Here is a 21,055-nt window from a genome sequence, read left to right on the forward strand (position 1 = left end):
GGTTATTTTGTTTTGCTGAGATTTTGTTGATTTTTATTTGAAAAGGTGTGTGGGAGGTTGTAGAGTTTTTTGTTTGTGTTTTGTTTGGTTTTTTTTGTTGGGGGGTTTAGTTTATTTTATATAGGGTTTTTTTGGGGGGGGTTTTGTACGTTTTTTTGTTTTGTTTGTTTAGTTGGTTTTCTTTGTTGTATTTTTGTAGGGTTTGGGGTATTTTTTTGGTAGGATTTTTGTTTGTATTTTGTTTTGGTTTTTTGGCCCTTTTGTTGTTTTTTTTTTTTTTTTGTCGTGTTTGTGTCTGTTTCATCGGTTGTTTTTTTTTTCATCTTTTAGTTTGTTTTCTTTGGTTTTTGGGGGTTTGTTTTGGGGGGTTTTTTTGGTTGGGTTTTTTTGTTTGTGTTGGTTTGGTTGGGTTTTTGTTGGTTTTATTTTTATGCTTTGAGGTTTCTTGGTAGGATTTTTTTGTTTGTCTTTTTTTCTTTGGTTGGTTGTTTTGTGTTGGATTTTTTGGTGCTTCGGCATTTTTTGGTAGGGTTTTTGTTTGTGTTTTGTTTGTTTTGTTGTTTCTTGGGATTTTTGGTGGAGTTTGGTTTTTTTGGTAGAATTCTTTGTTTGTGTGTTGTTTGTTTTATTTGTTGGGGGTTTGGGTGGGTTTTTTGGTAGGGCTTGGGGATTTTTTTTGGTAGGGTTTTGTGTTTGTGTTTTGTTTGTTTTGGCTGATTGATTTTTGGCTTGTTTGGGATTTTTTAGGGATTTTTTGGTAGGGTTTTGTCTTATTTGTGTTTGTTTTGGTTGGTTGAGGTTTTTTGTTGTGGTTTTTTTTTGAATGGTTTGAGGGGTTTTGTAGGTTTTTTATTTGTGCTCTATTCTGTTTGTTGGGGGGTTTTGTAGGTTTGGGGTTTTTTTGGTAGCGTTCTTGTGTTTTATTTTGTTCTATGGGATTTTTGTTGGGTTTTTTAATATTTAGGGTTTTTTGATAGTTTTTTCTTTGTGTTTTGTCTGGGTTGTTTGTTTGGATCTCTGTTGTTTCTTTGTAAGGTTTGGGGTCTTCCTTTGGTAGAGTTTTTTATTTGTTTTTGTTTTGGTTGTTTGTTTTCTTGGTAGGGTTTGGGGGTTTTTTTGTAGGTTTTTTTTTGTTTCTTCGTGTTTCTTTCTTTTGGCAGATTTTTGTAGGTTTTTTGGTTTTTTTTGTCTTTTTGTTTCCCTTTTTAGTTTGTTTTTCTTTAGGGTTTGGTTTTTTTGGTAACTGTTTTGTGTTTTGATTGTGTTTTTTGTTTTGTTATTTTGTGAGTTGTTTTGGTAGGGTTTAAGGATTTTTTTGGTAGGGTTTTTTGTTTGTTCATGTTTTGGGATTTTTTTATTGTTGTTTTCTTGGGGGTTTTTATTTTTGCTTTTTTTTTGTTAAGCTTTGGAGATTTTTTTGTAGGGTTTTTTGTTTCTCTTTTGCTTGTTTTCTTTGGGATTTTTTTGGGGGGGAATTTTTTTTGTAAGGTTTTTGATTTGTTCCTGTTTTGGGGTTTTTTAATGTTGTTTTGTTGGGGGGTTTTTGTTGTTGTTTTTGTTTTGTTTTGTTGTTTTTTTGTTAGGGTTTGGGGGTTTTTTGGCAGGGTTTTTTGTTTGTATTTTGGTTGGTTTGGTTGGTTTGGTTGTTTGTTTTTTTTTTTTAGGTTTTCAGGTTTTTCTTTTGTAGGGCTTTGTGTTTGTTTTGGTTTTTGGGGGTTTTTTTGGTAGGATTTGTTTGGTGGTTTTTTTTGGTAGGGTTTTCTGTTTGTGTTTTGCTTGGGTTTTTTGGCTGGTTGATTTTTTGCTTTTTTGGGTTTTTTAGCATTTGGGGATTTTTTTGGTAGGGTTCTGGTTTCTTTGGGTTTTGTTTGGGTTTTTTGTAGGGTTTTTTTGCAGGTTTTTTTTGCTTGTGTTTTGTTCAGTAAGTTGTTGGGGTTTTTTTGATAGTGTTTGGGTTGGTTTTTTTGGTAGAGTTTTTTGTTTGGGTTTTTTTTTTGGTAGGGTTTTTTTGCCTGTGGGGTTTTTTTGGGTTGTTTGGTTTTTTGATAGGGTTTGGGTTGGGTTTTTGATAGAGCTTTTTGTTTGTGGTTTGTTTGTTTGTTTGGTTTGGTTTGGTTTTTTTTGTTTTGTTTTGTTTTGTTTTTTTGAGTAAACCAAGTGGGAACCCTACCCAAATAATTCAACATCACTTAGATGGTGCAGTTTTCCCTCTTCAAGACCAGATACTTGAATCTTGTGGACAAGCACCTGCAGATGCTTTTCTTATTGATCCTTTTCCTTGCTTTTCTGATTACCCTAAAAGCCACTTCAGCCTTCCAGAGCACTTTTGGTAATCAAGCCATACATTTCCTGCTCACACAGTTGCTGGAATCGATTGGTTTGTGTCCTTTGCAGGAAAACAAATCGAAGGAAGCAGAGTAAAACAACACAACTAGAAATCCCAACCCAAACAAAAGGCCAGGTCAGAATAATCCATCAGTGAGTCACTAACCGGGATCTGAGTGGAAAAATCACTGGACATAGAAGTCAACATACAAAGAAATGCTTTAGGAGAGAAAAAAACCCCAATAACGAGGGTGTTTAATGGGTATTCTCAAGCCATATGCCAAGAGCAAAGCCAGATTGAAATAATGACCACAAACAATTAATAAAATGTGCTGAAGGATTGTCGTACATGTTTTATTCCCAAGACGGGAAAGGACTTGAATCTGCTCCAGGTTTTTGGCCAGAAAGCCAAATGGTTGATACAGTTCTGCCCCTTCTCTGTTGACCTGCAAACTGCCTGAACCAGAACCCACTGTTATCATAACTGAATGAGCTTGAACAAAATTAAATACAGAGCTCCTGGTCAGTAGGACTATTCCATGATTGTCTTCACGCAGGAGAGACCAGAATTCCTGATTTTTTTATCCTTATTCCTCCAGATTGAGAACTGATAAAGAAAATTTCCAGTGGTATATTACAGCAGCTGAGCCTTCTGTTCACAGGAATGAGATTTCTCATTTAGGTTATAAATTAAGTGTGTTTTGTGTGCTTCCTAATTTTTCTTCTACATGTACCTTAAACAGGCAGATTAATCTATCTGAAGATATATATAAATATAAACCTACACTCTATACCTGTATAAATACCTGTTTGTATTTATAAATAAATAAAAATCCTACATGTAACTGAGGTTTAAGTCAGGAGTTAATTTTAAGTCTGCCCTATTCGCTCTGAGAATATCAGGAAGAAATTAGTTGTTGTTTTTATATATGGCAGTGATGTTATCACCATCCCTGCAAGCCATAAATTATGACATGATTGCAAAATAGAGAAGTTTCTGGATCTTTATAACTCAAGCATGAAGAATTGGGCCCTGTAATATACTTTTTCTCGTGCTTTGTCCATCTTATAAGAATATCACAGACAATGAGAACTCTCAAAATTACTTTTAGATATTTTAGTTATTGTTTATTTTGCCTGGGTACAAGGGATAATCCCTACGATGTCCATGCATCCCTTTAGGCTTATTTTCTATTTTTCCATAATTATTCTGCATTCCAATAAGGAACACCATTAAAAAAAATATTGATTATATGTATGCAAATTTTCACTGGTATTAATTACTTCAGATGGGAGTGAATTACCTGGCCCCAAACATTTTTGAGTAAGACCACAGACCAATTTCTCTCCCTGCTATATCTTTAACTATTTCTAGTAAGAAGAGGGGGAGAAGGAATAATAAACTTTCTTCACATTTCTTTTTTAACTCATCTATAAATTTCCCTAAATCAATATCTCTGACTTACAGTAGCTTTACATGCTGAAATTCATTGGCTCTTCTGGAATTAACTCTTCACTTGCAAGAGTAAGCAAAAGGAAATCGAGGATGTGCAGACCTCTTTTTTCCCCAATTATGGTTAAAATCCACATTCTTTCCAAAATATTTCTACCTGAAATGATACTGTGATGGCTTTTATGGAGGCAGTGACTAATCCAGCAGTGTTGGAGGTTTGATACATCTCTCTGTATGTTCTTGACAATATTATTCCTGTACCATAAATTGTCAGGTAGAGTTGGCAGCCCCTTCTCATTTCTTCTTGTATCCTTCCATCCTCTAGACAAAGAAAGACAGATCCAACACATCTGTTCTGATCCAGAGGGAAACAAAGGGGAATTGTCTTGTCTCCAGTGGCTCAGATTTTGCATTACCACCACTGCAATTTTGGGCCCTCCTGTGGCCACTTCCCGTGGTTTTCTGGGCATTATCACTTACTGTGTTTCACGGACCTGAACATCAGAAAGAGTTATTACATTTTCTCCTGTGATGTTTATGGGGTTTGGAGTTTTGTAACTTCACTGTCGCCTTTGGGAGATTTTGTGTTTTGTAGCTTATCCAATGTAGAGTTTTGGGCAGTGTGTACAGGTGCACTTTATTTGGGATTAAATTTATATGTCTCTGCTTGCTGATGATAGAGCTGGTCTGGGTGTGATGGCGCTGGTGGCTTCTTCCCAGACAACATTCCATTCCATTTCTTCCCCTCTTCCCTCTGCAAAAGAAAAAAAAAACAAACCAAACCAAACCAAAAAACCACAAACAAACAAACAAAAAAAACCACACATACACAACAAAAAAAAAAAACCCAAACAAACAAACAAACAAACAAAAAAATAAAAAAAAAAACCAAACCAAACCAACCAACCAACCAAAAAAAAAAAAAAAAAGCATTCACTGCTCCACTTCTCCTTACCAGGGAAATGTCCTTCCAATACTTAAAGGGGGCACATAAAAAAAGAAGGAGAGTGACTTCTTACACAAGCAGACAGTGAAAGGCAATGGGGAACCATTTTAAACTAAAAGAGGAGATGTTTAGATTATATGTTGGGAAGAAATTCTTCCCTGGGAGGGTGGGGAGGCCCTGCCACAGGTTGCCCAGAGAAGCTGTGGCTGCCCCATCCTTGGAAGTGTCCAAGGCCAGGTTGGACAGGGCTTGGAGCAACCTGGGCTAGTGGAAGGTGTCCCTGTCCATGGCAGGGGGTTGGAACTGGATGATCTTCAAGGTCCCTTCCAACCCAAGCTATTCTATGAATGATCACTATAGTTCTCCATGCTTCCCTAGCACCCTCTTTATCCTCCTTCCTCAAGCACTCCACCTCCTTTTTCATCTCTTGATACCTTCCACGCTGTATTTTCACCAACCTTCTTTATTCCCTGTCACACTGACCAAAATTCCCAGTTTTGTGTAGTCCTAGTGAGACTGGATCACTGCTGATTTTCAATAGTTTTTTTCACTCTCTGAACACATCAAGGGCAGTCAGAGAAGTTCAGCACAGACCAGGAGACAGCCTTTGTTAAACCCTGACAGTGTTTATCTCCTGTTGAGGAGTATAAAGTGCAATATGTTAACATGCCCCTTCCCAGGGTAGGAACTGGCTTGTTGTAATGTCTTTATTTCCTTTGTTTCCTGCAGTAGATCATAAGATCCCATGGGCTCTAATAAGGAGTTGTTTGAGTCACCACTAGAACAATTTCCAGGAGAGATTATGGATTTTGCACGCTGGAAGAAATTAAGTTATTTAATTCAGTCATTTCTCATTCTCAGAAGGTTTGGAGGAGTAAACAAGGAACAAATGCCTCTCCAGAGTATCCACACTGGCGTCACTGTGGTTATATCAGGAGAGAATTTGGCCCAGGTTCTGTTATAAGTTATCTTCTACTACAGCCTTGTCTTTTCCACTGAGAGAACTGTATTTGTAAACACCAGGAAAGCAAGAAAGTGGGGAGCACAGGGGTCAGAATTTACAATGTCACCACTTACTGTGTTTTGTTTGGGTCTGTTTCCCAGCTGTAAAAAGAGCCAGCCTGAAACCAAAATAATAATAATAATAATTTGTAAATTCCTTTTGAGGGATCTTACCATATGTGTAACATAATTTAATAAAACTTCTGAAATTATCAATCATATAGACCTGAGGTCAGCTGCTATTTTCAGTTGTTCAGTGTCTGCCTGGGTTTTTTTTTTTTTGTCTATTTATCCTTTTAGAAACAAGTCAAAATTCCTGACAAATGTTATTGACTGGGCAATTATTGACCTCAGGCTTTGCTTGAATAAATCCCATTGAAAATCCTGTTCTCCTATGCTGGGATTTTGAAAGACTGAAGTATGACCTCATACTCAGACACTTTCAAGGTTTGTGTCACATTTTAGTCCCACTTTAGTGCTGCTGTGAGATTAGTTAGAAATGAACCGGTCAAAGAAAGACATTGTCATTTTTTTCCTTTGAGACAGAAAAGATTTGAAGCCCTGAATTTATTACTGGGAATCCTCATGGCTCAAGAGAGCTGCTATTAAATCTCCTCATCTTCTTCCATGCAATGAAATCATCTCTCCATTTTCAAAGGAATGCAGACTCCAAAACACCGAAAAGACAGTCTGAAAAAATTTCTGCTTTCTCTGTCTCCATGGCAACTGTTTATCCCGGTGATCCTTACAGATGTCTCCTTCACAAGCCCATAAAAACTCATAATGGGCCAAATATCCCTCCTGGGGTTGCAAAAGTGGCAGTGAACAGTTCAGCCACCCAGCTTGGAAAGATTCCTTACCTACAGCCTTAGCTGAAAGCCAGGGTTCACTGTGAGGCACATTAGTACTTGTGGAGGGAATATATTATATGTACAATATTTTATGTATATATATTTATTTATTTCTATCCAGTTCCTCCATCAGCACAACCAGTTGTAGGCTTAGCCAATATTGTTGATTGAAACTTTTCAGAAAGACAAGCTCCACCCTGTTGTCCTTAGGAAATCCCTTTTTATGGGCAGGCTGTGCCTGTGAAGTGCAGGATCCCTTTGGATAGGGTCTGACCAAGGCTGTGTGGAAGAGGAACACATATTATGGTTCTTACTCTCTTGGTTTCTTCTCAAACTCTGCCCTAACTCTGCATCCCTCAGCCTGTGTTTTATCATGCTCTTCCCAGAAATTACTCTGAGTCCAGTCGTGTAAGGAGGAAAATTCATGGCCCTGTGATGGATGAAAAGCCTGCAAGGCACTGATGGAAAAGCCTCCCTTTTCCCATCTGTCTCAGCTTGGAGAATTGATGAAAGGTAGAGTTGCTAAAGCGCAGGATGTTGTCTTCTCCTCCTCAGAAGGGGGCAGTGAGTCAGAAGGGCTGGTGGTGGGGTAGGAGGATGATGTTCTGGCTGCTCCAACAATAAAGGAATGAGGGGCACCAGCTGCTGCCAGGCAAGACCCCCAGATCTCCCACATCCCGTATCCTGAACAATGCCAGATTATCTGCAGCTGGTGAGCTTGGCACTGGCTCAGCTTCTGGCAGCTTGTGAGTGTCATCCCATCCTCCAGCAGTGTTGGAGTCAAATCTCCCAGTTTTCTCAGTAATCCCACAGAGCCTCTCTGCCTCCAGAACATCAAAGTGGTGACTTTCTCAGGGAGGAACAGCCAAACTTTTTTTTATTGTTTTTTAAAGAAAGTCTAAAAAAGCAACAACCCTTCTCAATTTCACAGCTCGTTGGCTTTTTACTCTGGTGCATAATTAGACAAAGAAATGTTCCCAGATTTTGCCAAGTTGAAGTTTTCCCCTTTAAAACTCTTCAAAGCTCACCTAAGGCCAATTGGCTGGCAGCACTTAAAGGATTCTGGAGGTTTTCTTGGATGAGGTTTTCTTGGCAGGTATCAATGCAAGAACAGCAGTGAGTGTGAGCTTAGAAATAAATATCCTGTGACTGTAAAGAGCTAAACAGCTTTAAAAGGAGAAGAAGAGTTTACACCTCTCCAATTATAAATAGCAGCTGCTGTAATTTAAAAGCTGATCTTTGCCCTTTTATCAAGTCTTCAAGGAAAAAAAATGCTATAAAATGCAGCATATTTCATAAAGTTGTTATATTTTTTAAAATGTTTTATAATACTTATAAGTATAGCTGCAATATATAAATATATAATATATAAAAATATAATATAAAACCATAATGTATAAGTATGATTCAATACATACGATTACTATTTATATAATATTATAAGTATTTAGGAAATAATATGCAATAACTGTCTATTTATAGTAATACATATATTAAATTTATAATTAAATAATATTATTATAATTGTGTGATGTTTATCTATAAAAATAATATGCTTGAAAATCCATCATTCCATTCCAAAACCTCAGGGTTTTGGGTACTTCCCCTTTTAGTTTTTAATATAATCTATGATTAACTTGGTGCATTAGAAGTGAAATATCTCAAATAATGTTTCTGATGTTCTCTTTCATAAATTAAGCTGATATTTTTAATAGTTTTTGCAAACAGTGCTGCACTTAGTACATCTGAAGATGTCATCCCATAAAACAATTCACTTTGCTGATAATGCTGTACCAGTAGAAAGTGCTATTTTAAGTATCATTACATAAACAATGGATTCTAAATAATCATAAATAATGATTAATATAGTGTTGAGTAACTTCATATGGGGACAGCAGTTATTTAAAGAAAGGGGATGGAAAATGTTGTGGTGGATCAACTTGCTGGTGAGTTTGATCCCAGTTTATTGTTCTTCACACACCACTCCAACAGAGTCACTTGGACTATACATGTGGAATTCTTCTAATTCCAGCTGTTTTAAGACTAAACTTGGGCTCTCTCTTGGTGCCTTTTCTAATCAGGGAAGAAAAGACACATCTCCAGATGATAACTTATCTTAAATTGCCCAGAGTAGTGGTGAATATCCCACCCCTGGAAGTGTCCAAGGCCAGGTTGGACGGGGCTTGGAGCAACCTGGGCTAGTGGAAGGTGTCCCTGCCCATGGCAGGGGGTTGGAATTGGATGATCTTCAAGGTCCCTTCCAACCCAAGCCATTCCATGATTCTGTGATTTTATGAGGATTAGAAACCCTCTAGCAGTGCCCCCCACAGTTGTTTGTTTTAATTCATGCACTGTAAAAGAAACATGGAACTTCTCTTGGAATTACATTTATAACAATCATCCTGTTAAGGGCAATTAATACCAAGAGCATCTCGGTGCACCAGTAACAAAACTTGAACAGAAAAGTTAATTCTTAATGTAATAACTGGCATAAATGAAACAATGACAGCATGAATACACCTTGTTCAAATAATTCCAGACTTAATCAGGGGCAGAAGTGGGAAGGAAAAAGAACCTTTCCCTTCTCTCTGCTCAGCTTTCCCTTGTTCTCAGTCCTTCATGCCTGCTTTGTATATGTGACATTTAAAGGAATAAGTCTGGGTTTTTTTCTTATGCATGATCAACTATTCTCTTTTCCAATATAGAATGTCTTCCTTTAGTGTTTTTCTCCATTTTTGAGTGTATTTCTTTTTTTGTAGCTTACTCTGGATCTTCAGCTGATGTTGCATTTCTGCTCTCTTACAGTCTGGACTTCCAAAAGAATCTATAGAATCATAGAATCATAGAATGGTTTGGTTGGAAGGGACCTTAAAGGTCATGTCATTCCAACCCCCTGCCATGGACAGGGACACCTCCCACTAGCCCAGGTTGCTCCAAGCCCCATCCAGCCTGGCCTTGGACCCTCCCAGGGATGGGACAGCCACAGCTTCTCTGGGCAACCTGTGCCAGGGCCTCCTCACCCTCCCAGGGAAGAATTTCCTCCCAGTATCCCATCTAACCCTGCCCTCTGCCAGTGGGAAGCCATTCACTCTTGTCCTGTCCTTCCAGACCCTTGTCCAGAGTCTCCTGGAGCCCCTTTAGGCCCTGGAAGGGGCTCTCAGGTCTCCCTGGAGCCTTCTCCAGGTGAACCCCCCCAGCTCTCCCAGCCTGGCTCCAGAGCAGAGGAGCTCCAGCCCTGGGAGCATCTCCTTGGTCTCTGAATTCATTCCAGCATTTCCAAATCTTTCCTGTGTTAGGAGCCCCAGAGTTGGATGTGGTGCTCCAGGTGGGATCTCATCAGAGCCAAGTAGAGGGAGAGAATCCCCTCCCTTGCCCTGCTGCCCACGCTGCATCTGGTGCAGCCCAGAATTTGGCTCTCTGGGCTGTGAACACACGTGGCTGAATCTGACAGAGCTCCAAGTTTGCTGCCTGACCCCAAACACCTCCAGAAACCCCATTCCTGTAATAGGAACTCCTCTAAGATACCTGCACTTTGAAATGTCAATTACTTTTGAAAATCCAAGCCCCACACCCAGGCCACGCTTAAGCTCTTATTTATTTCGGTATTTAGCAGGATTTATGAAGGAACAGAGAGCACCCATCTCCTATTCCCCCTCTCTCTGAAAGGCTTTATATGTAGGATGCCCTTTAGAAGTTACTGTGCACCACATAATTCAGTTTAATATGCTGGCTTGTAGCATTACATTTCCTTTGATATTACTCTCCTGAAGGCAATATGACCTTGAAGGTGATATTTTAAACTAATAAATGAGCAGAGGAACTGAAAATCAAACTGAATACTGTAAAGCCAGAAGGATGGATTTTCATCTCAAGCCTTTATTTCCCTACATAAAAAATACAGAACTCTAACATTTGTGTAATTACATTTTTCCTTGATTTGCCAAGGGAACAAATTGTATGCAAATTCTTGTCCATTCACTTTCGTCTGCTTGTGAATCCATAAATCCCTTTGTCCATTGTCCTGTCATTCCACTTTTTTTCACTCCCCTGCTTTGTGAAAATGTTGTGCTGAGTATAAAAGAGATGTCAAAGCAGTAGTTGTCACCGAGAAGGAGTCAGGGAGGAGTTACCCACTGTCTTTGGAGCAGGGAAGGAGTGAGCAGTGAGTTACCACACATGGCCTTGCCATCTAAAAAAACACACCTCTGCTTTTGCATCTCCTCTTGCCAAAAATTTGACAGAGATGAGAGGAAGCATTTTTCACCAGGGCAGGATAAGGACACAGGAGGATGTTGTGGAGACTGCAAAGAGGATTTAAATACAGATCATGAATGAGGGTACGATGGTAGAGGCACCATAAGAAAACAGGACACAGATCTATAAAAAATAAGTGTTTGAACACAGTCCTGGTGACACAGTGACTGTTGGTGAAAGATAACAGGCTTTATCCTCAGTTGATTTAAAACGAGGTCCATTCCTTGAGCTCAGTGAACTTCAACTATGGGGCTGCCTAAAATCTGGGGTTTTTTATCTACCCACTATCAAACTGTGACTCTCAAGACAGCCCTAGACAGAGGAGAAAAGGAAGATAAGGGACCATAAGCAATTTTTCAGCAGAACTGTTTATCACTGCTCTTCTGCCAGCATGGCTTGCTTTGAATTTTTTATTTTTTATTTTTTTTTTTTTATCTCTTGGTGCTTATTCAGAAACTTCAGGCAAGAGGGAGCTTTTCAGCTGCCAGGAGTAGCAGGTTAGAGACAGAGTGTTTTCCTCCAAGAGATTTGATTGGAAATGAAAGATGGGAATAAGGTTTGTGTGGATCTCCATGGAGGCAGAGTGACCAGAATGGTTTTGGTGTTAGGTTTAGTTTTAAAAATTCATCAGAAAATTCTACAATCATAAATAATTAAAAAAAAAACAAAACAAACAAAACACAAACAACAACAACAACAACAACAAAAACAACAAAAAAAACCCCAAACAAATAAACAAACAAAAAACATAAAAGTTTTCTCCTTGTTAAGAAATATGGCCTTTTTTTTTGAAAGAGCTGTTATTTTTCAGTGGCTGCCAGGTCAGATCCATCCTTAGTATGTGAGGCACCTCCCTCAGCTTCAACAATGTTGAATTTAAACTTGAATGTCATGGGCTTCACATGAAATCCATATAGAATCCACATTGTGCTTCAGCTGAAATCAGACTGGTTTTTGAAGTAAAAGTGCATGGTGGATCCAGTCACAGGGAATTCACAATTTAAACATGAATTTTACCTCACTGTTACAAGAGGAAGCTTGAGACAGAGATGTAGGGACTGATCACGGGGGTTTTCATAAGCAGCCACTGTGTCCAGAGGGAAGAGTTGGTCCATGTCTACTCCAAAACACCAACTAGACCCTGTAAGGAATACAAACTTCACCCATTGAAAAGGCAGCTGTATGTATTAATCTAGTTCTTAACCTCCTCCTGCTGAGTGTAGTCAGTGGAGAGATGCAACTCCACCTTACAGGGTGATTCCCCTGGGCTGCCACCTTAAAATGGGATTATCCCTGCCTAGAAAGACTCTTTCCATGAACTACAGATGAAACTTTGCTTGGCTGAACAGGGCAAAAGTGTAAGACTTAGCCAGCTGAAGTTGAACCAATCTGGACTAATCCTGTAGTTGAAAGATCATTTTGTGTTTCCTCAAAAGTCAGCAGCAAGGAATATTGGCTCCCAAGGGATCATCCAGCCATCAAAGAAGAGGTAACTAAGCAAGCTGAAGCACTTTTCTGCCCATGCTACAAAGAGGACATAAGTGCTTGTTTACTTACACCAAGCATTAGTGCTCCACTTATGTTATCTGAGATGAATCCCACAATGTTTGCCAAACTGAATTCCAGCCTGCAGGTTGCAGTGCATAGATGGGAAGGGAAGGCAGGATTTGTGCTTTCTGGAAACAGCCTATAGTTGCTCCAGGAGAGGTTTAGATTGGATATTATGAAAAATTTCTTCACTGAAAGGGTGGTCAGGCATTGGAACAGGCTGCCCAGGGAAGTGGTGGGATCACCATCCCTGGAAACGTTCAAAAACATGTGGATGTGGCACCTGGGGATGTGGTTCAATGTTGGGCTTGGCAGTGCTGTGTTAAGGGTTGGGCTTGATGACCTTAGAGGGCTTTTCTAACCTTAATGATTCTGTGATTCTGTTTTGTTTCCAAGACCATCCATTAGCAAGACCCCTATTTGTAATATTTTTTTCTTCATTCTGGCCCACACGAAATCTTATTCTTCAAAACTATTTTTTTAAAATTATTATTACTGATTTCTAACATACTAAAAATTAGCAAAATTGCCCACTTGAAGCTGTATCTTTCTGCTTGCAGTGTGTGAGCTGCCTCTTCCAGAGCCTGCTCGGGCATCCCTACGTCACAGGGCAGTGGAGACACCCTGTCCATGCCAGGGGGGACCCTGCTGGGCAGTTTCACACTCAAGTCACATTGATTTCCGTGGGCAGATTTCCCCCAGCAGGAGTTTCTGGCTGTTATCATGGTTTACAAATGCAGGGAGATTGTACACACTGGCCTTTATTCCATTTAATTTTTATTTTTTTTTTGTCATCCTTTTCTTTGCTCTTCCAAATTGCACGTTTCCAATCTGCTTTTCCAAGCAGGATCAGACAATTTATTGGTGGTGAACTCTTTACAATCTCCATCACTCAGCTATTTTAGTAACTAAGGTAAATTACTTGACTTGCTGCTTCTTTCCCCCTCTCTCCCAGTGTCAGCACATCAGTGTTTTCTAGCACAATGAACTTATAATGACTTTTTAAACGGGGCTATTTTTTATCTCTGTGTGGTGTTGCTACAAAAACAGCCACCTGGTGTAACTGAATTTCAAACACAATGTTATGAGATATTTATACTGTGGCTACACTCCCTGTTCTGCAGTGTGAGGATTTCCTTGCATTCCTCGGGGCTGGTTTGCAGCATCCGCTGCTATCCCAGTGTTTGGAAGACAAATGATGTTGAAATAATAATTCCAATAAGAAAGCTAATTTAAGCAAGGCTAACAGGTGGTTCTCCAAAGATCTCATTAACTACTTTGATTGTCTCCAGCACCTCTTGTAAGCAAATGTCTCATTAACATGGATATTTACATATAATTTACTTTTTCACAGAGGGCCATACATCAGAGAGCTGTAAACTTATTGCTAACATCTTCAGATTTACATGGAAAATATAATTCCTACTGTGTGAACAGACACAAACTATCATAAAAGACAATAAATTCTAATAGCACTCTATGATCTTGATTTCCATCTTTAGTACATAAACAGGATCGCAAAATCATAGAATATCCTGAGCTGGAAGGGACCCACAAGGATCATCAATTCCAACTCCTGGCCCTGCACAGGACACCCCAATAATCCCACCATGTGCCTGAGAGCATTCAAACTTTTCAAACCCCAGCCTCTGAGACTATTAGAAATGTTCTAGTGAATCTCAGCAGTCATATCACGGGATCCTCATCTGGCAAAAAGAACAATCTGGGGTAGGGGTGGGAAAAAAAGAGGAGTAGGGGCAAATGTAAAAGATTTCTTTTTGATTCCAGCTCCTGTCATGATTTAATGAGCTTTTTCTGCAGTAATATTGTATTTTGTTGGGTCTGTCAAAGCTGAGGGATTTTACGTAACAGGGTCAGGATTTTATGTGATTATTAAATTATATTATGCATATAATGCAATCTGATACTGCATCCTTTAGTTTGAAAGAGTATTTATCTGCTTTTTGGCATGTGTCACCCTTGTAACGTGTAACATGTTGTTATTATCACGATGTTACACATCAGAACAACTTTATTTGGCACCGACCTGGTTCTCCAAACCCCACATCCCTCAGAACTGCTCTGCCCACCACGCATGGCTCATATTTTTGTGAGGAAACACAGGATTTGATTCCCTGCCACTGAAGAAGACGGAAAAAAGATGCCAATTCCAGTCCTGTGAACATACATCCTCCACTGATGGAAATCTGCTACTATCACCAGAGCTGCTGAAGCCCACACTTGTGATGTTTTTACAAGTTCATCACCCATAGCTCGTTATATTGTACTTGTGCCAGTCAGGAAGTAACACTTGGAAGTATTTTTTGCTGAAATCTTATATTCCTTGGCACAGAGTCAAAGACAGAGCGTATTAATGGTAAACCACTTAGAAAATCCTGGAGCTGGTGGCATTTAGCAGTTGATAAGATTATGTGCTTGATCTCAACATCAAATGCAAATAAACAGAGGTGCTTAGATTCAGTTTTTCTTTCTTTTCTTTGGTCCCGTTTGAGGTTCCTTCACTAAGTCGTTTTTTTAAACATCAGTAGGAGATTTTAGAGATTGCTCTGAGTTTTCTGTACACTGGATAAGCACTTCCAGGTTTGTGAGCTGGTAAGAGGGTGGTTTGAAGAATTACAGGAGGACTTCTCCCTCTTGGAAGCCAGTTTGTCATTAGAGGTCAAAATCCTCCTTTTGACATTGTGAGTTTATATTCTGTAGAACAAAGACTGTAGTAAAGATAATGAGTGATGTTAAGACACTTCTTCACTAAGGAAGGACATTTCACAATATATTTTTAGAAAATAAACAGCATTAAAGAGGTGAGTTTCCCTCACATATCCACAGAAATAACTGTAGGATGAAGCAGAAACTGTTTTTCAGTTTTCAGACAATTTCCAAAATGTGCCCATTTGGAGGGATTTCAGAAGGATTAGAGCCAACAGGAATTCATAGATTTTAATCAAAGATATGATCTGTAAATAGTTTTAAAAATTAATCCAGAAGTTCTGAAAGGTAGCTGAATGGCAGCAGATTTCATACTTAAGGGAAAATTTGTTGATTTAATTGAGACTAAGGAATGTCATCCTTCTGCAAGAGTAGAGTCTGGCCATTACTCTACTACTACTTATTTTATGCTATTCCTCTGAAAGAAAAATTTTTAATTCCAGGGAAATTGATACTGTTCATTATTCTAAACAAGAACCTTTTTATGTATAGAAGGAAGAACCAACTATAAAGCACAATAGCAGTGTGAAGAAAGGAATGGATTTCCACCACTAATGTATTTTATCCCTCCTTCTCTCCTCTAGGTTGCCCAGGAATGTGGGACAACATTACATGCTGGAAACCTGCAAGTGTGGGGGAAATTGTCTTTGTCAAGTGTCCTGCACTGTTCAGATTTATCATCCCTGAAGATGGTAAAGTACTTTCTCTTTGTTCTCTGCCTTATTTAGATCCTCAGTATAAATGGAAATTAAAAAAACCTGCCGTTGGGCTTTGGTTAAGAAAATAGAAAAGCAGGATATTTTTGTGTAGATGTGAGTGTGTGTGCACAGGGATGGGAGGGAATGTTTGAAAAAAGATTATACAACATGAAAATATCACCAAATGTAACTTCTAAAGAGAATGTTCACTAAACTCAATGAGACCTGAATCTGTGTTTGGGTCTTGGATAAAACAATTTGAACTTATTTTAGTAAATAATTAAAACTCAGAGCAGGTTCTGCTCGTGCTTAAGGAGAACACGAGGCTTTAACTCACCAGTGTGAGGAGCTCCCAAGCTGGGGGTCCAGGGAGCAGTCAGTGGGAATTAAAGATTTCTGGAGAGATGCAGAAGGTCTATCACGCTTTTTTGTGGTCTGTAGAAATGAGGTAGAAACATCCTTGTGCTCCTGATAATTAACACAGATTTGTCCATTTGCTCCCAGCACCCACCCAGCCTGCTGCAGACCACTTAATTAGCACTGTCCTTTGAGGAACAAGTTCATCAAAGTCCCCCAGGATCCTTTTTCCCAACGATCATTTTTCCAATTAATAGTCTGGAATCCAAAATCTGTCTTCTCTGCATGGCCACACACAGAGCACAGTTTTTGGGAGGCAGTGTTTCCTGCACAGCTCCAGGAATGCTGAAATCCTCACTTTTAGATACATCCATTTCAGCTCATCCAGGCACAGATCTGCCTTGGGCTTCCTGGCCCCATCCCTGCACATTTTTTACAAGCTTCAGCAACAACTTCAAATTATACTTTTAAAAAGTTTGTCCTTTGAAGCACCTGTGGGCACAGTGTAACAACAGGGAAATCACAGGATGAGTTAATCTTAAAGGGTGGGGAGGAGGTGTCTCACTGTGGATATTTAAAAGTTATACGTGAAAGTCAAAAGTGATCACATGGATTTCAGGTTCAGTGAATAGAAATCGGTGGGTACTTGTAGAAGGTGCTTTCTCTGACCCCTCTCAGATGCTTGTTTTGAAATGGGTAAAGTCACTGGAGGGGACTGCTCGTTTTCTATGAATTTAAAGAGGAGTTTGTCTCTGGAGTTTGATGTCTGATTTCCATCTGCAGTGAAATGGGAAAAAATAAAAGAGACTGCAAAATAGAAGTTATCCCTGCACAACCAGGCAGCATCCCTACACCCTTCCCAGGATCCCTGTCCCTTTTTTCACTGCCTGTGCATTCCATTCTTGCCCTTTAGTTTGACCAGCAGGTCCTGACTCAGCCATGCCCTTCTCTTGCCTTCCTTGCCCTATTTCTTACTGTTGTGCTCTGTAGAAAACATCCTTAAACATCTGCCACTTCTGTTCTTCTCCCTTGTCCCTGAGGACAGTTTCCCAGGGGATCCTGTTGATTAATTCCTTGAACAGCTGGAATTTTGCTGTGCTAAATTTTGGGGTCATGACTTTACTCTTCACTTGACCCTTGTGCCTCAGGCCAGTGTGTGATCATGTCTCTCCTCACCAACAAGATTAACTTAATAGGATCTATTCCAGATCTTAATTAAACTGTTGCCTGTTAATGGAAAATATTTTTTTTTCTAATGGAAAATATTTTTTTTAATAAAAAATAATGCAGGCTTTAGAAAAGCAAATAAATATATATATATATATAAAATAAAAAAGCCCTATCTAACTAGACCTCTGTAAAATAAAGGGCTGAAATAATATTTTTAAGTAATTTGTCTAGGATTTACAGATCTCTTCACATACTGAACTTCACATTTGACCTGTAGCAATGTTTTAGTCTGACCCTGAGGGAGGAATAGTCCATCCAGTGTAAACATATGTCCTGCTTTATTTCTCTCCTCACAGGATCACTAATAAAAGTGACAGCTGTTACCTCGTGTAGGGCTGGGTTTGAGGGGTTTTGGGACATCTGTTCAGCAGAAACAAACCCAAGATTCATAATTCACTAGATAAACAAATAAACATTTAATCTGGAGCGGCTGGAAATCTCTGCAGACCGGGCTGGGTTTGCACCAGTGACCCCAAGGTGGAATTACTGACATCTCTAATCACTCTCCTGGGTGAATCAGCAGGAGCTTTCACTATTATTGCTGCTAATTTTAATTAGCCAAGTCTATTTGTTTCAATGAGGGTTTAATGAAAAAAGGCCACCTTTAAGATGGTTCCTTAAATAAAGGGTTGTTAGAGAACTCTAATGTTTCTAAGACATGGCTAATCACATTTTAGGGATTGTTACAGTGTCCTCTGGCTGCTGCTGTGTTTCTAGAATATGGAACTAGGCATAATATTTATTAACATTGTTTTACAAACTGCAGCCATAACTTTAAATTATACTTTTGAAAAGTTTGCCCTATGAAGCACCTGTGGGTACAGTGTAATGAAAGGGAAATCACAGGATGTGTTAAAGAGTGGGGAGGAGGTATCTCACTTGGCTTTGGGTATTTAAAAGCTGTGTATGAAAGCCTGAAGTGAACATGTGGATTTCAGGTTCAGTGACTAGAAATCAATGGGAACTTGTAGAAGATGTTTCTTCTGACTCTTCTCAGATGCTTGTTTTGAGATGAGTGAAGTCACTGGAGGGGTATGCTCATTTTATGCATTTCAGAAAGGAATTGCCTTTCCTTGGATGTCTGATTTCCATCTGCAGTAAAATGGGAAAAAATAAAAGAGACTACAGAATAAAAGTTAACTGACTAAACTGTCACCTGGAGAGAGGTTTTTTCAAAAAATTAGCTATGGATTTAGCTAAAAATGCCAGCTGTTGCTGGTTTTAATACGTTCTGCTTTAACCTTCACTGCAACTGAACCAAGGAGTAGCATTTGAGCTGCTGTCAACATCACACAGAAAGCCTAATGTTCAATCCCATTCTGTGTCTTTGGCAACCCTTCTAAAATTTCATTTCAACTCTCTGATCCTCCCAGCTCACCAGAATTTCTCATTCGTGCCTTTCAAATGCAAACTGGGAACAAAAATGTCGTTCTCAAAATCTCCCCACGTAGAAAAAGCATATTAATTCCTGAGCTCTTTCTACTCCAGTAGGTTGGGGATTTACAATGGTTTCCTTCTAGATGGTTCCTAAATATTAATTTCTTTCCCTCTTCAGCACTGATTTCTTTGACTGATACCCACAAGCCTTATTTTCCCCAGGAGCTGTAACTCCCATGACCTCTCTGTTGTGTATCACTATTTCTCAAGTGCCTTCCCAGCCCTGGCTCCAGAGACACCCACTCCAGAACAAGGGACATTTAAAGCATTCTAAGGGATCCTTGCAAAGGAAGAAAGAAAAAAAACATGTCAAGCTGTGATGTTACATTTCAGTAGGGCATAGAAAGACCTGGAGATGGCCCTGACATAGTGATCTGCTCTCCCAGCTGGAGAATTTTCTCTGCTTTGTTCTCTTTCCCCTTTTTTTTTCTTTTTTTCTCTTTTTTTTTTTTTTTTTTTTTTTTTTTTTTGTTTGTTTGTTTGGTTTGGTTTGGTTTTTTTTTCTAGACAGAGGTGATACTGCCTGGCAATGGAAATCTACAGAAAGAAAGTCTGTGCTTTTTTTCTTCTTTGTACTGTACAGCTTAGATAGTCAGAACCTATATAAAAAAAAGCCACATTACTCAAATGAACCACTGAATGAAACTCAGTAGCCAGATCAGAAATGGGCATATTTTTAGTTCTTTGATTTGCAGGAAAAAAATACTACATAATACATAATATAATACAAATGATAAGAGACAGTCTCTGAGCATTGCCATATGCTCCCCATTTGGAAAATGCCTTCATTCACAAACCCAAATAATAAATATGAGTAGCTCCTACTGAATTTTCCAGCCATTCAGAATGTTTAGATCACTACCTGCTACACCCCCAAAAGATCATTACTACAAGACATATAAGACAGAGAAAATGTACATAAATTTTGCCAATGGCACAAACCCCATCCTGTGTTGATACCAGGATTAAGGGTTCCTAATTAAAACCCTCTAGAAAAAAAGAATTTATCCAGGTATTAAAAAGTTTAAGAGGGAATTGTATCCTGTGCTCATATTTTTGAACCAAAATGTTTGGCTTGTTGCTACTCTGGGAGTTGCAGGACTTCAGTGCTCATCAGCAAGCTTTATTGTCCCAAGAAATTGAAAATAGTCTATTACTGATCCCATTAAAAACACTCAGGGAAGCACTCAAGTACTTTGTTATACTAATTAATTGATTAATTGATTCTGTAAGAACCCCAAACCTCATATGTGCTGCACTAGAGATGCCATGGGTGGACAGTGGGATTTATGAATTCAGGGTTAATTGGATTTGGGAAGCCATCTGTGGCTTTTTTTTCCTCCTACCTGGGTTTAGATTTGATCCCTAATCAATCAGAATAAGACGACAAGAGAAGAGTTAATGAGAGGGGAAATGGTGCTACATCTTCATGTGTGGAAAGCACTTCTGTGTCATTTCTGGGGAGACAGTCCTGGGAAATTCCTTAGGAGCTGACCATGTACCACTGTGAAAATGGTACATAACTCCCAAGCTGGGTGAAAAGAAAACAAAAGTCATTGACTTCCCAAGGTGAAAGCTGCTGAAAACATTTGCAAATTACAATTTCTATTAGTTTGGGTTATGTATTGATATTTTTTTGATATGGGCAGAACAAAAAGGTGACAAAGGTGACCAGATCAGGAGCCTTCTAAACACCAAAATGCCTCTGGAAGATCGTGTGCTTATTTTCTACTGAAGTAAAGGATGCAGGTTTTCTTTCCTACTGCTGAAATTAAGGTCAGCATTGCATCAGACTCAAATTGGAAATCACATTTGCCTGTCAAAAAGGCAAAAGATCAATGCAAAGGTCTACATTTCTATTCAAGGATATCTCGCCCCGATGGGCATTTCAACATCCTGCATGGAAACCGAGGGAAGAAAAACAAGTAACCAAGGAGTAGTGTCTGTTTTCAAACCCATCCCACAGAATTTTCATCACTGGAATAATAATCAGAGCTTCTCTAGTCTTTGAAGCAACCAGGGCTCTGTGCATACCTTAGTTTCATCCTTAATTTCATGTAAGATCATTCAGAAGAAAGTTCATTGCAAGGTTATGTTTTATATGTAACCATTAATATATACACATGTGTTTATATAGTTTTATATATAAACCATGTACATATACACACCTCATACAGGTTTTGGACAGCTTTCAGAGCTGTCTGCAGATTGCATATGTGTCATTGTT

The 21,055-nt window shown here is 39.0% G+C and overlaps 1 protein-coding gene across 1 annotated transcript in view; it reads left to right on the top strand.

Annotated features, from left to right (window-relative positions):
- The window catches only part of LOC113996140 (pituitary adenylate cyclase-activating polypeptide type I receptor-like), a 72,571-nt gene that overhangs the window by 3,609 nt on the left and 47,907 nt on the right, over positions 1–21,055 (top strand). The window contains exons 2-3 of the mRNA XM_039382409.1: positions 12,268–12,320; positions 15,642–15,798. Coding sequence (XP_039238343.1) covers positions 12,268–12,320; positions 15,642–15,798 — 210 coding nt within the window. The remainder of the gene's footprint in view (positions 1–12,267; positions 12,321–15,641; positions 15,799–21,055) is intronic.

Source organism: Pipra filicauda, unplaced genomic scaffold (assembly GCF_003945595.2).
Source record: "Pipra filicauda isolate LSUMZ 115617 unplaced genomic scaffold, ASM394559v2 scaffold269_size1075953_pilon, whole genome shotgun sequence".
NCBI classification, from domain to species: domain Eukaryota; kingdom Metazoa; phylum Chordata; class Aves; order Passeriformes; family Pipridae; genus Pipra; species Pipra filicauda.